The sequence below is a fragment of the Labrus bergylta genome, chromosome 7 (genome assembly GCF_963930695.1).
Source record: "Labrus bergylta chromosome 7, fLabBer1.1, whole genome shotgun sequence".
Classification (NCBI taxonomy): Eukaryota; Metazoa; Chordata; class Actinopteri; order Labriformes; family Labridae; genus Labrus; species Labrus bergylta.
In genome coordinates, this window is record NC_089201.1 from 26,758,393 (window position 1) to 26,772,275 (window position 13,883).

General features: G+C 40.7%; 1 protein-coding gene across 2 annotated transcripts in view; it reads left to right on the forward strand.

Annotated features, from left to right (window-relative positions):
* The first annotated feature begins 4,023 nt into the window (after window positions 1-4,023).
* The window catches only part of tmem266 (transmembrane protein 266), a 29,191-nt gene continuing 19,331 nt past the window's right edge, over window positions 4,024-13,883 (forward strand). The window contains exons 1-4 of one of the 2 annotated variants that reach the window (XM_065957217.1): window positions 4,024-4,666; window positions 5,492-5,591; window positions 6,001-6,109; window positions 12,130-12,318. In XM_065957217.1, coding sequence (XP_065813289.1) covers window positions 6,096-6,109; window positions 12,130-12,318 — 203 coding nt within the window. In that variant the 5' untranslated portion in view covers window positions 4,024-4,666; window positions 5,492-5,591; window positions 6,001-6,095. The remainder of the gene's footprint in view (window positions 4,667-5,491; window positions 5,592-6,000; window positions 6,110-12,129; window positions 12,319-13,883) is intronic. The other variant, XM_020631241.3, reaches the window with a different exon arrangement.

The window sequence follows — 13,883 nt, forward strand, 5'->3', positions numbered from 1 at the left end:
TTGACCTGTGAGCATTTCTGCATTAGAGAGAATTAAAAAAAAGTCCTACTCAATAGAGAAGTTATTACTTTTTAAATCAGCTTGGGACAACTAAAATGTATGTCACAAGTAGAGATACTGACATTCCTTTATAGTTACATGATCAAAATCAAAGTCAACTTTGAACATCTTTTATATCGTGCCAGTGTTCAAATTTGACTTTCGCAAGCTATAACCATTTTGAATTATCTTTTAACAATTCCAGCCTGTAATGCCTAACTCAGTGTGTAACACGGAATTCGTTTGTAATTGGTGACAAGAGTTTAAACGAGCAACAAAACATCAGATATGTAGTTATTTTCTCCCGCAGTTGATTTAGAGCCACTATGGGAGATTTATCAGAGTTGAAAAACAAATGAACAAACTGTCGTTAAGACATTCCAACAAGTATTAATTCTCTCCTAAACTTGCAGGATTGACTCATGTCTGATGGCACCATTCCCATTGTTAAACTCCCGGGATCTCCTGTGCCCCTGTTTTCAGATTTAAGGAGACTGATGAATGGCTTGGGATACGCTAATTATACAGCCTCCCACACACTGCGAAATGTGTGTGTTCCTGATAATGGAGCTTTGCGAGAGCCAACGTCTGCTAGAAAACTGCGAGGTCATCCTGAGCAGTCCAGACTGTTTCCAAGAGCAATTATGGTTCAGGCTTAAGATTAGTTTTAGCATTAGGCTAAGCGTAGACATAGTGCTGGTGGTAAGGTTTTTAATGATGGGGAAGGAGCTGCCATCATGATCCTCACAAGTACACAAATGTTAATGTGTGTGTGTTTGTGTGTGTGTGTGGTTTCCTGTCAAAAATCACACAGTCAAATCACTGAATATGGATCATTCCATATATTTACACAATTACAAATATTGACTTAAAGCACATTGAGCAAATTCATCAATTTATACAAGGGTTTCGTTTCTTTAGTCCATAATACCAGTTAAATATTTAGAATAATAATTTTCGTCATAGTTTGACACAGTCCAAACAGGCTTTATAAATACATTCCAGACAAAGCATGTAGATTGAAATGTGACTTAACAAGAGGAACACCAAGGCCAACTCCATTACTGTGTTACAAAAAAAAAGGTTAAGGTGTGATTCAATTCCCACCCACTCGAACACTCGAATTCGTTTCACACCTGGTTTGTGTGTGTGTGTGTGTGTGTGTGTGTGTGTTAATAAGTAACACCTATGTGTAGCAAACACAAGGCAATCTCATGAGACCATTAATGCACTATTATCTCTTTACCTGCTTGGGCTTTAGTAAGGTTGGTGCAGCAGTTTTCCAAAGACATCGCTAAATCCGACATCCGCAAAGTCTTAACAAGGCAAGCGATACTCAACTCTGAAAATTATTTCATTATCCCGTCCAATCACACAAGCAGTAGAGAAAGGCGTCAGAAGGAAGGTCATACTCTTGGCTTCACTCTCCAATACTGTTGCGGGTTGTTCTGTTGGCTCTGTTGCTTGGCTTTTAACATCCTGTGGGTGAAAACAAGTCATTTTTAGAAGCTTTAAAAGCAGAAAGTCCTGGCTGAAGAAATAATACCAACACTGTACCATATCCGAATGCTATTTTTAGACACCTTGATAATCCCAAAGCCATAATGTACTCACTTGCGTATGTAGTAGATAACAAATGCCATCATCACCAGGATGAGTAGGGCAACAATGACCACAGCTGCAATTAACCCAGCCACCTTTGGGCTGGGAGAAATACTGAAGAGCTGGAACTGCTCACATCTGCTGCCTTTGTAATTTTCATTGCACCTAAAGTAAGACATGCAGTAACAATTTTAGTTTGACTGATTTTCACGCAGAAGAAGTGTGAACCAAATGAAACTTTGAAAATGATCGCTACATAAAAGTAATATGATGTTCCTGAAGAGTTGTTATTAAAACAAAGACAAACAGGATGTAAGTATGTCATTCACTTACACACAGGAGAGTGTATTCATTGAAAGTATTTTGTAGCACGTCCCTCCATTCATGCAATAGGTCGCTTCCTGTGCCTCACAAAGAGCTCCATGATCTACAAAGATATAAAAAACATTTCAGGAATAAGAGCTTGAAGAAATTTTACTCTGTTAAAACTTCAGTCGTGAGTCATCTTTTAGTTTTACAATTACCTGCCATCATTTGTATACTTCTGCTGGGTGTTCCTGGGAACACAAGAAACATGTCTGTCACACTCTCACAATGTAATCTCTCACTTCCTAGAAACTAATAGCATAACCAAACTACATATCTAAAAGGCTCATGAAATCTGATGAGGTTTAAAGGGCCAATATTTGCGTGTGAGATGAAAATATCATTGACTGACATAAGTAAAAAATAAAATCTGTCCTTACCAGCTCTTAAAATCCCAGCTTTTTGTCGTTAGTGCAGGTTTCCAATGTGAGTCATAGTGACGCCTCAAACTAACCATGATCTGCTTTTTGTTGGACCTCTGAAGTCATGTGGGCGTGTTGCTCCAAGAAAAATGTTGTGATTGCAGTTTGTCCACATTGTAAATGACAAGCCAAACGTCAGGATACAGGGTCATTTGTTAGTATGTCATAGTATCATTTAAAGGCATGTGAGAAGAACAGACAGGACTATTAAAGGTCATTTAAATGCCTTTTTAGAGGAATTTGACTTTGCAGCTGTCCGCGCCTCTGTCGGACAAAGCAGATTAACGTTTGTTTCTGTAGCTGGAGATTCAGTTGTATCCTGAGATCAGGCAGATGGGTGAGGAAGTCAACTGTTGTGCATGTGAGCTCAGCGTGTCTGGGTTTGCTTAGCAACTCTTGAATGACTGGTATGCAGAGAAGGCATGAATGGAATCGTGGGAACTTTTTTGAAGTCTACGAACACACCACACCACTTCCTTCAGACAAATAATTATGGCCGTATACAGAGATCCGTTAGTTGACTCATCTACTGGACATTTCTGTTTTGTGTCTGATCATTTCATAGTGTCACAGGCCTAAGTATGTCAGATGGTCAGTAATCTTCATTCTAGCTGTCAGGAACATTTTACTAATGTTTGAATTTTCTTTTTTTTTTTTTTTTATAATTCCCTAAATGCTTTATACACCAGGGATAAGCAGATTATAAAAACTATCTTTTTGGTTACAATTTACAAGGTTGTAAAAACCCCAACGGTCCATGTTAGCAAAGCACCTGTTCTCTATGTAAGATCTGAGCCAAAATAAACATATGACGACTGCAAGGTAGGTCTCAATTTCCGTAAAAAAACCCTTTTCTTAAGATATTAACATGTTACAGACTTGTAGCAAAATGAGAACCACTCATTAAAGCATAATGGATAACATAGTTTTTTTTTTTAAATGAATTGTTAGAGAACAGGAGGATTAACATTCACATTGTGTCTATTTCTGGATATAACTCCTAAGGCATTGGTATTAAATGTAGAACACTAAAATGAGCCTTAAATTAGTTACATTTATTTAAGCCGCTCTACACCTAGAGCAGGGGTGGGCAACTGGCGGCCCCCATCAACCCTCAATGTGGTCCCTTTGTCAATTTTTACATATCAATTAATTGGAAACATGAAGAAAAACATGACACAATCTGCCATGAAATCATGAAAACCAGGAATATGTCCATGATAATATTTGATCACTGGTACATGTTGAGTTAAATTTGACACATAATTGACTGTAGTCGTTTTTGTATTCTACAATTTGGCCCCTCTGGCAGTGAGAATTAAATGAATGTGGCCCTTGCTGTGACCAAAGTTGCCCATCCCTGACCTAGAGTCTGATATCAGAACTCATGCTCATCTCAATTCAAATCTAGTGACCCCCCTTTTTGTTGGTGTTTCCGGGGGTCGAAGTCCCGCACCACTTATTAAGGGCATAACTAAAACTATCTCATCAAGTCTACTTGAGAATACTAAGATGACGATGCAGGCTGATAAATGGTACACAAAAAAAAATCATAAATTCAGCACTTCAAAAGCAGTGATCTTTTTCGCGCGGGTGGGTTGTTATCGCGAGGAACTCGAGGTGAAGTGAAGCGAGTGTTTTTCTACGTCGACGCTGTCAGGGTGGCACAGAAAAGGGGGGACTTATCAGAAAATGTTATTATATGTTTGAGATCAGTGTGTCGGGGTTTAATTTTAGTAAATCCTGCCCGGTTCTCCTCCTCGGTGACGGCTCTGCTTGTCACACATGTGACGCCGCTGGATCCCGGGTTTTCAGCACCTGGACAGCTCCCGGTGGTGAACCTCTTCTTCTTCTTCTTCTTCTTCTTAGCGGGCACATGGAGTCCGTGGTGTGATTGTGGGGGAAGCCCTGCGAGCACATCATGCCTCCCTCCGAAATAGACGTGTTTCCCCCCCCCCTGATTCAATGGCAGCGTCGTCGTTTTCGCTGAACGATGCTGCTTCCAGTCCAGAGGAGGTGGTTTATTCTCGCTCTGTTGTACGGGTGCTCGGCCAACGCAAATTCAGGGGGAATCGCAGCCTACACACAGCAAGATCCGAGCTTCCCTCACACTGATCATCATCATTATCATCATCATCATCATCGTCGGCGAGGAGGGAGATATTGCCATCATTTCTACGAGGGCAAAGGAGTCACGACAACACTTTGCACGATGTAGATCTTCGAAAACGAAAGAGGTTAGTGTGTCTTTTAGCTTCTTTTTCCGAGTCGGTGATGCATTTGAGGTTGGTTTAAACAGGAATGAGACTATGTGGCCTCCGAGCACAGAGGGGAAAATGTTAGCAGCACTCCTCATGTAAGCTATACTACTTGAATACTTGAAAATGCATCTTGAAAAAGGTCTAAAGAAGAAAGCTTTGATAGAAATGGCTCTCATTGCTTTAATGAAAGATGAAATAGTAGGAAAAGGATGACCTGTGGACGTCCAAAAAACACATAATCTCTTCTTCAGACTTTACTTTATAAGTTCCAACTCAAGACTCTGACTGTGAAATTCGACCTCTGTGATTTATTGAAGTCCAGAGTCTGCTGTAAATGATCTCAAACAAACACAGCTTTGATCCCACTTTGCCTCTTTGGTCACCCCGTCAGATATTCCTTGAAACATTTGTTGTGTTAACTTTATTTTAACCACATTATTTTTGGGCTGTCGAATTGAACCTGTGTCACTCTCAGCACTTCCAATGACCTGGGCCGATTTACCCTGAGTAGCATTTAATCTGCTGTGCTCCACTACATTACTCTGCTGTTGTCTCATGCTGCGGTGAGTGCTGACTCCTCACCTGTCCCTGTCCGGAGGTTTTTCTTTGCTCCTCTTTGTGTCACACAATCCCCCCCAATCCATGTGTACAATCATGAAGGTGTGAACAAAAACGTTGAATTATGGTATTCATAAATTTCCAATATTCTAGAGTTATTTTTGCCCCTGCGACTCTTGCAGTGCACTGACTTTGTATTTGTGGCTTTCTGGTCTGCTTATGTCATGTCTGTTCTCTGCAAAGCAGCTGGAGCGGTTCTTTCATTGAATGGACTCGGAACATCAATGGCTCTCTATCCTGTGGCACAAAGAGCTAGCATCCTGCTGCACTTGCTATGCAAGAGGTGTGATGTTCCTCAGCCCCCTGATTCACAGAGCGGAGCGTATATTGGAGGAGATTTAAAATCCATTACAGTTTAGTGCTCCCCAGGAAAATAGTTAAACAGAGCGTAGCTACAGCTGAAGTTAGGACAGAGTGCCTTCAGAAAAAAAGTGAGCGAGCTGATACTTCATTGATAACTCTGGATGCACATTTGTGTTATACTACTCAACTGTGCATATCATTTTGAGATAAAATGTTTAATTTTGACCTTGGAAATAGCAGTTGGCAAAGCAAAGCTCCCCCTCAAGGTATATTAATGCTGCACTACAGATAAACATAAACTCACAATTGTACTCGGGTGACAGATAGACTTCATGATTTCCTCTTCTGTAATGCTTATTTTATTTTTTTATTTTTCATTTTGTTTATAGGAGTGGTAGGAGCCAGGTCCGTGCAGTGGTGAAATCACACTTCACACTTGGGGTCATTTAGTGTGGACGTCCATTTGCAGTAACGAGACATCAACATGAGCAACCACCAGTAAGTATCACACTCTAAAGTTGTTTTTAGATATCTTAAAAGGTCATTTTGTTGTTTTAAAATAGGGCTGTGTTTTAGGTTGTCTTATAGGTACAAAAAAGTTTAGCAATTGCTCAACTTGATTGCTTTAGCCAGCAGCTCGCAAACTGGCCACAATGTCTGCAACTTAATCGCAAAGGCAAATGCGTGCATGTCATGTTTTGGTTAGGCTCATATTTGTTATTCTAAGTGGCTGACAATATTAAAGACAGGATCCCTACTTAGATAAACCTTTTATTTAAAATACGGTGCTAATTTTGAAACCAGGAAAATCTCTCTTCAAAGCCACCTAAGCCTCTGTTGACAAAAACAATCATCTCAGCCAGAAGAACTCAGAAGTTGCGGCTCTATCGCTGCCTCAGAGAGTTAGTTTGTTTGACTTTTGTGTTTTCAATTTTAGTTGGGATGCACGATAATACAAACACACTGGCCATGTTCTGCCTGAAAAAAAAATACTGTCTTGTGAATGAAGAAAATAATGCAATGTCTATTTCGTTTTTCTATTTCTCCAAAATATGAATCTCAGTAGGGATCCTTTCTGTAATGTTGTTTGGACACAAAAGTGTAAAAAGCAAAAACTGTAAGCAGACCCCTGTAAATGGCTTTTAATAGGGATCAGCAGGAAAGTGAAGCTCAGCCCGGTCCGGCGTCTCCAAGGGGGGAGAAAAGGGCCAGCCATCTCCAGTCTCCTCTGGTCTCTATTAGCATTCAGCGAGGATGTTCACTTGTCATCTTCTCTTATTAATAATTACTCCGTGTGTGGTCCTCCAGACAGGCCCTGCATTCTGATTGCAGTCCGGGTTGGGGCTAAGAGAAGGGAAAGAGAGGGAGCCAGGGGAATGGAGCAGAGTGAGAGGAGGTGGAGTGGAGTAGAGTGGAGTGGAGTGAAGGGTGAATGCAGAATGGGTTCAGTCAGCTGCATCTTCTGATTAAAGGAACAGGATGCTGCTTCCAACCAACAGAAATACCGGTCCGGGCTTCAGACCAGCAAGTCAGTACAGATGATGGCTGATTGTCCATCTGAAGGAGAAACCAGATAATATATAAAATGTAGTACAAATAGGAATACATTAATACTGCTGTGAGGTGACAACTGGAAAACTGTTGTACAAGGAAGTTGGTGGAGTTATTTTCATCCCTGCTCATTTAGACCCGATGCTGCTGTAAATCCTGTGTCCCTCTTCCCTCTGTAGCATCCCTGCTAAGGAAACAATGGGCAACATGATGGGAGAATTATTAGATGCCTAAATACAGCAAATTGAAATTGATATAGCTTCCAAGCGCTATATTTGACCCAAGTGATACAGAAACATACCAGGTAAACAGACAGTGCCCTTTCTGTTTGCCTGGTGTGCTGTTGTTTGTACATTTCTATTTCATCCATTACACGCGGGGGAAACGACACACACACACACACACACACACCTGGAGTAGCATAGTGGCTTTAAAACAGGTCAGCTAACATTTACTGGAACTAGTCACATGATCCTGTGCAGAATGCCCCTCTTGGTTTCTCACTATAAATTAGCCCCTATCTTCATTTCATTACAGTAAATGTGTCTGATTAGCAGCACACTAACACGTCACTCTGTCCATGTTAAAGCATATTCTGGTAATATTCTCTTCTTTAATGTCAAGAAATCAAAACAAAACCAACAATGAATCATTTCCATTAAGAGATAATGTCTTTGTAGCCAAAACCTTGACTTTAATACGTCTCGGTTCAGCAGCCCTCCATTGTTGTCCAGAAACTATTAAGTGAGTCCCACTGTTACACAGGACGATATGGATCTCTATTAGGAAAAACATGGTACCTATTCTTTGATTGAAGACTACATATATCAGTATGCCATTACTGTTGTATATTAACTTTATCACAAAACTACAATTCCTAGCTGTTTTTTTTTTTTTTTTTAGAAATGAATTGGCCGTTTTCTTTCTTTGTATTTGGAACCAATCTTCAGATGGGACTGGGAGGGGAAACGAATTTGGTCTGCTGGTCTTTTCACATTTTATTTTTACCACCGAGAAACATAAAAACGAATAATCCAACATACTTATGGTTGGTTATTTGAATGCTTGAGGCTGACACTTGCTGATTGCAGAATCAATCTTAATGTTCCACGTGTCTTCCTCTACTTGTTGAGGTGATGTGAAAAAGAAACTGCAGATTAAAACCTGAGGCAACAACAACAAAGGATACCTCACTCATCATTGCTACAGCAGTATTGTCAACTGCTGTAATTTCCCCTTGGACCATGAAAGAGCAAGCGCTGCCTGAAAGATCTGATCTTACAAATGTACCACTGTGTCAGGAGCTCATGTCAGGATAGCTGCTGCTGTTGGGAAATCTGGCCGGTGCTTGTAGAAGTGATTGGCGCATTGGTCCCTGCTTTTCTGATGATATCAGGGCAGTGAATTGCTGTGCACGAAGGAGCAGCCAAGTGTCCGTGTACAAACTTATTGGGTGAGACAGAGCGGCCGGGTTGTAGACAGCTGGCTGAAAATAAGGTGGCAGTAAGCGCTCAGAATGACAATGATACCGATGCCCTCTATAAACTTCGAGTTCATGCTGAGGCAGCACTTCAAAACCCACTGAAGTGACAGAAGCCGAGTATTTATCACTTAGAAGAGGTGATTTATAATAAGATGTGACAGGCATCAATCTCAGTCCTTATCTGATAGAAAAGCTGCATTAAAGTCTGTTAAGCCGTTGATTTGTTCTTTGTTAGAGGTGCATAGAATTATGATGATCATGAGCTGCTCTTATTTTATTCTAACTTTATGTCATTTTTTTCCTATGCAAAATGAGGACAACTTGAGTTTGTTTAACCAAATGGAAAATATATTAACTAAAAAGTTCATATGTATACAAGTAACAAACAATTACAAGTGTTTTATTATTTCCATTTTCCCCTTAATATTGAATTATTTGGGGTTTTTTTTCTTGAGATCTCGATTTTTTTTCTCATTATTTTGAGATAACAAAGCTGGTTTTCCCATCATTAACTTAATTATCTCAAAGTAAAAAGATCTCAAGACATCCAGCAATAATTGATCATTATTGACCAGAAATCACAGTACAAAACAATGTGTGGATGTCCGCTTACAGCTTCTGTGCAAAAGAACCTTTTTTGGTTGAAACATTTAAATGAAGCCAGATAAAAGCCTCAAACTAGCTTTAGTACTGTCTTGTTTTACTTTAATATGTGTTTCAAACAGGCCCCCCCGTCTTGATTGACAGGTGGAAGGCCCAAGCTGTAGTCCTGAAAGCTAACATTTCCCTCTTGATGTATCTTATGTCAGCATTCAAACCCCCAATGTTCTCTGGTGGAAGTATTCAGTGTAAAAAGATATAAATGAGTTTTGCTTTTTGTTGAGTTCAGCAGTATCAGACTTCAGTGGAACTTGAGTTCATTTCTCACAAAAGGCTGCATAAAACTGAGGCTGGGATAGATTACAAGTGCAATTCATTTAAACTGCAGATCTATGGAATAATATGAAATATTGCCTTGAAGATGTTCCTATTGGAAATTAAAGTTGGAAACAAGGCTTCTAGTGTGTATTTACAAGATATGTGTAACCAGGCTGTTCTTTAGTTTTAGCTTTAAGGAAAATGAGAGGCATCATCATGACTTTTTTTTATAATGAAACCTTGTTAACTTGATCACATTTCATTAGGTTATTGATTATAACACCTGTCATGTAATGACAAACAGCTCTTAAATATTGCGGTCAATAAGTTAAGACTGGAAAGGAGAGAGCAGGCTGTATCTATTGATCACTGCGTGGTGATTTATGGTGTTTGGATGTAAAAATGCTGGGGGATTATGCACCCCTGGCAATAATACACAGAACTCATTCAAACAGAAATTGGGTTTCAAAACTACAGCACTGAGATTGTAATGACTAAATAATACAAATTCTTATGAATATGATATATTTTTGACAAATTAATTTACTTTACTAATTTAATTTAATTAGTCTTCCCAGTTAAAAAAAAAAACAGTTTTTTATCAAAGCAACAAAATGAACAGTGTTAAGATAAAATGTTAGAGAAGCTGAGTTCTAACCAGTTTAATTTTAGTGTTTTGCATCATGATATGAAATAAAATACATGTAACTAGGGTGTAGCATTAGGAAACATGAGCTTCTTCAGAAGCATGGTTTCTGTCCCTTTTGGGCCTGTTGTAAGGCTTCGCTCTTATATGTACTATATATGGGTGTGAGATTTCCCCCCCAGCTGTGTGTGCCCTATGTTAACCTTTTCACTCCCTCTTGGCGTTTGCTAATACCACACGCCTCTGAAAAGACCCCAGCCTCTAGCGTGCTGTTGGCTGTCCTTTGCCTTCATCAAAGTGCTCCCTCCCCAGGATGGCAACCAGCCACTCCACTGGGCTCTGCACATGATGGCTCCTGGCCCGCTCGGTGATTGTCTGGAAATGTGAATTTGATGCACTAAACAGTTTGTGTCTGTCATGACTGATTAGTGTCCTTGCTATGGTTGGTCAGAGGTGCCAAGTCCATATATAACACTGGGTTGCGCATGTGTGTTTTTGTTGCGAGCATGCTAATATGTGAGCATTTGACCCATCACCTCTAGCAGGAGTTGCATAACCAAGCACCAGATATTTAAAGGAGGAAGGGCAAAGGCATTTTATGTAGTTAGGACACAAGAATAAGAGATTGTTTTCCATTTGTACCACATTGAGACAATAAAGTGCAAGTGATCATTGTTTGCATGTGCGACTTACAAAATAAGGTTCAAAGGGAGTCCATGAACCAGCTCTGAGCCGAGTAGTAGGCCATGAATAAGAAAGACCTGCCTACATTAACATTTAACAGGAAGGTGGATCTGCTCAGTGATCCTTGTACTAACCGCTTCCTCTCACTTTGTTTCACCTCCAGCACAGAGGATAAAGAATTCACCAACCTAATGGCCTTTGTTCCCCCTTTGTTGTAATCAATGCCTTCCTCCTCTGTTGAGCACTGGAGTTATTGATGCCTCCACACTGGCTGCACTGGGACTCCTGCCAACACGGTGTGAGACTCCTGTTCCAGGGTGACTTCTCCTTGTCCACTATTGGCTGAGCTCATGATCACAGCCCACCCTGCACACTTAAGTTTTAGGGCCTCAATGACAGCGAGATGACACTTTGTGCCTCTGCCAAGAATAGCTAAACTGTCAGGAAAAAAAATTGTTTGATCAAAATATGGGAAAGAATCAAAGTTGGGAAAAAAAACTTTCTTTTTTTTTTTTTTTTTAGAAATAGAAAATTGAAACAGTACAGTATTGAGTGTTGGAGCAACCTTGAGTGCACCAGCAGGGATATTTTTATACTGGTAACTGCTGGCAACTGGGCAACAATCGTGTCTTTTACGAAAGAGGGCAAAAAGAGGATTACAAGTTATACAAGGAATCACCGCACATTCATCATTAATGCTTCAGAAAAATCTAGTCTTAAACAGTGTAGAGTATTTGTAATTCATAGTTAAAAATGACATGTTTTCATTTGTGTTGAATGCAAATTCCTGGGGTTTGAAATGACCTTGCCTACATACTCTGCTAATGAGAAATGCAGATCAGCTTGTCATCACTTGCCAGGTAAATGTGTCCTTGTTGATGATGCCAGCAAACACTGGAAACAAGAAATCTCTCACCATATTTGTGTTGACATTCATCAGAATTAAGCATAGTCCCAGTGGTTTTTTATCACATCCTGCTACCTTGAGCATTTTCCAAGTGAGTGCAACGGCTAATTCAAATAAACAACACACTTCCATTCGACCTTACACTGCAGGTCTGCCATCTTTGCTGTGATTTTTATTCCACTGAATGGGTGACATCATGCAGATATACGGAATTTCGGTTCTGTATAATGAGCTAAAACCAAATTTAAAAAAACACAGTACAATGTTTGTAATAAGTTGCTCTGGCTGTTGTGTGTGTGTGTGTGTGTGTGTGTGTGTGTGCGCCACAGGGCTCCTCCCCTGGCCCGAGCCTCAGAGCTGGAGGTGATCTCCCAGCAGGTCGAGGAGGACAACCAGTGCGTAGCCCCTGTCCAGCTGGTCAGCATGGCCTACAGAGACTTGCCTCTGGCCGCGCTGGACATTTCCCTCGCTGGATCTCAGCTCATCTCAAACCCGGATGAAGAGGACAACAGAGACGGGTATGTCACACACACTCACTCTGACTCCACAAGCCAACCTCTGTTGTTGCTGATAGTTTGACTACAGTCAGTAAAACAACCTCCAGTGAAAATGATGTTATTGGTAATAACATGTGATCTGACACAACGACTTGAGCGCCCTAACGCAGACAAAGAGTTGCTGTAAGGTGTACGAAGCTCGTTATTGGGCTTCCAACTTTAATTCTATTTTTTAAAGCATCATATTTAATAAACTAACAAAATAGCAATATAATAAAGCAATGTAATAAATGTATACAATGAAAAAAATTGAAAAAGGACTGATATTCTTAATGTTTGTTGTCACAGTTAAGAAAATATTCGATATATATGGCTTCCTGGACAGTGTTTAGCTTGTTGTGTGAAGTGCTACATCCATAATTAATGCAACATTAGAATTACACCAATCTAAAGTCTACCTTTGCACAGGACAGATCTGCTGTCGCTCAGGCTTTAGCACATGGCGTTTGAACCTGGCGTATTGAATCACGCTCACATTTTACATCAGAGTGCAGCAGTGGGGGATGTTTGGAGATGAATTTATTAGTGTCACCGTGTTAAATGGACAATGTTTCCATTGATGTGTTCATTTCAGCAATTTCAGGCTTCCGTCCAAACTGTCGATTTCTGGCAGAAAACAAAGCTTGTTGTTAGCACCGTCGCTTTCCTGAAATGACAGCCCTGCGCTGGTGTGCGTTTTTTTTTCTCCTTTTCATGGTTTGTATTTTCTTATCACCATACGGTATCGCTGTGCTTCAGGCCCCGGTAATTCTACCAACAGGACACGCCCCTTTTTTAAGCCCCCCTGTAGCCAGAGTCCATGGCTCTGCACTCAGGATGCGTGACTCACAACCCAAATGGCGTGCTGCAATGCTGGCATCTACGTAGAGAAAGTTGACAAACAGCATAAGCTTAATTAAAGCATCCGGCATTCTGCCATCCAAACCCCGGTGTGTCAGCTGACTGTGTCCGGCTGGACTTTGCCTGGCCTGGCCCGGTCCTGGACTGTTGCTCTGTGGGACAGAGGGCAGGGACAGATGGGTCCTGTCCCAAACACCCACTCTCTGATTCTACCTTAGATCTTTCTCACGCTGTCCTGCTCTCAAAAAGGGCAACAAAAAAAAAAAACGCACACATGGCAATAACCGCGGCACAGGGCAGGATCTGGCAGTCCTGAAAAATTATCATCACAGTTTGGGCTCTCTCATGCAGACCTTTACAGCACCCTGGTCCCCCTGGGATCTGGCTATGTGCAATGGAAAAGTCATCAGGGGTCAAACATGTCTCAGGTCAACCATTCAGATATTCCTTGGCTTGGAAGTATGCAGCTTACTAGTGGAAACAGAGTGCAATCTGTCAGCCATGTTAGTGTTACAGTATGCTCACGAGCTTTTTAGATTGGAATTCCTGATTTTCAGGTAAGAGGCATTCCAAGAGGTACCTGTCATCACATTTTCGTTCACACATTAGTTCTTTGGACACGTTCTTGGAAAAAGCTACAGAGCAAGCTCATAGCTACGGGTTCTGGCTGCTACTGTGACTCATGT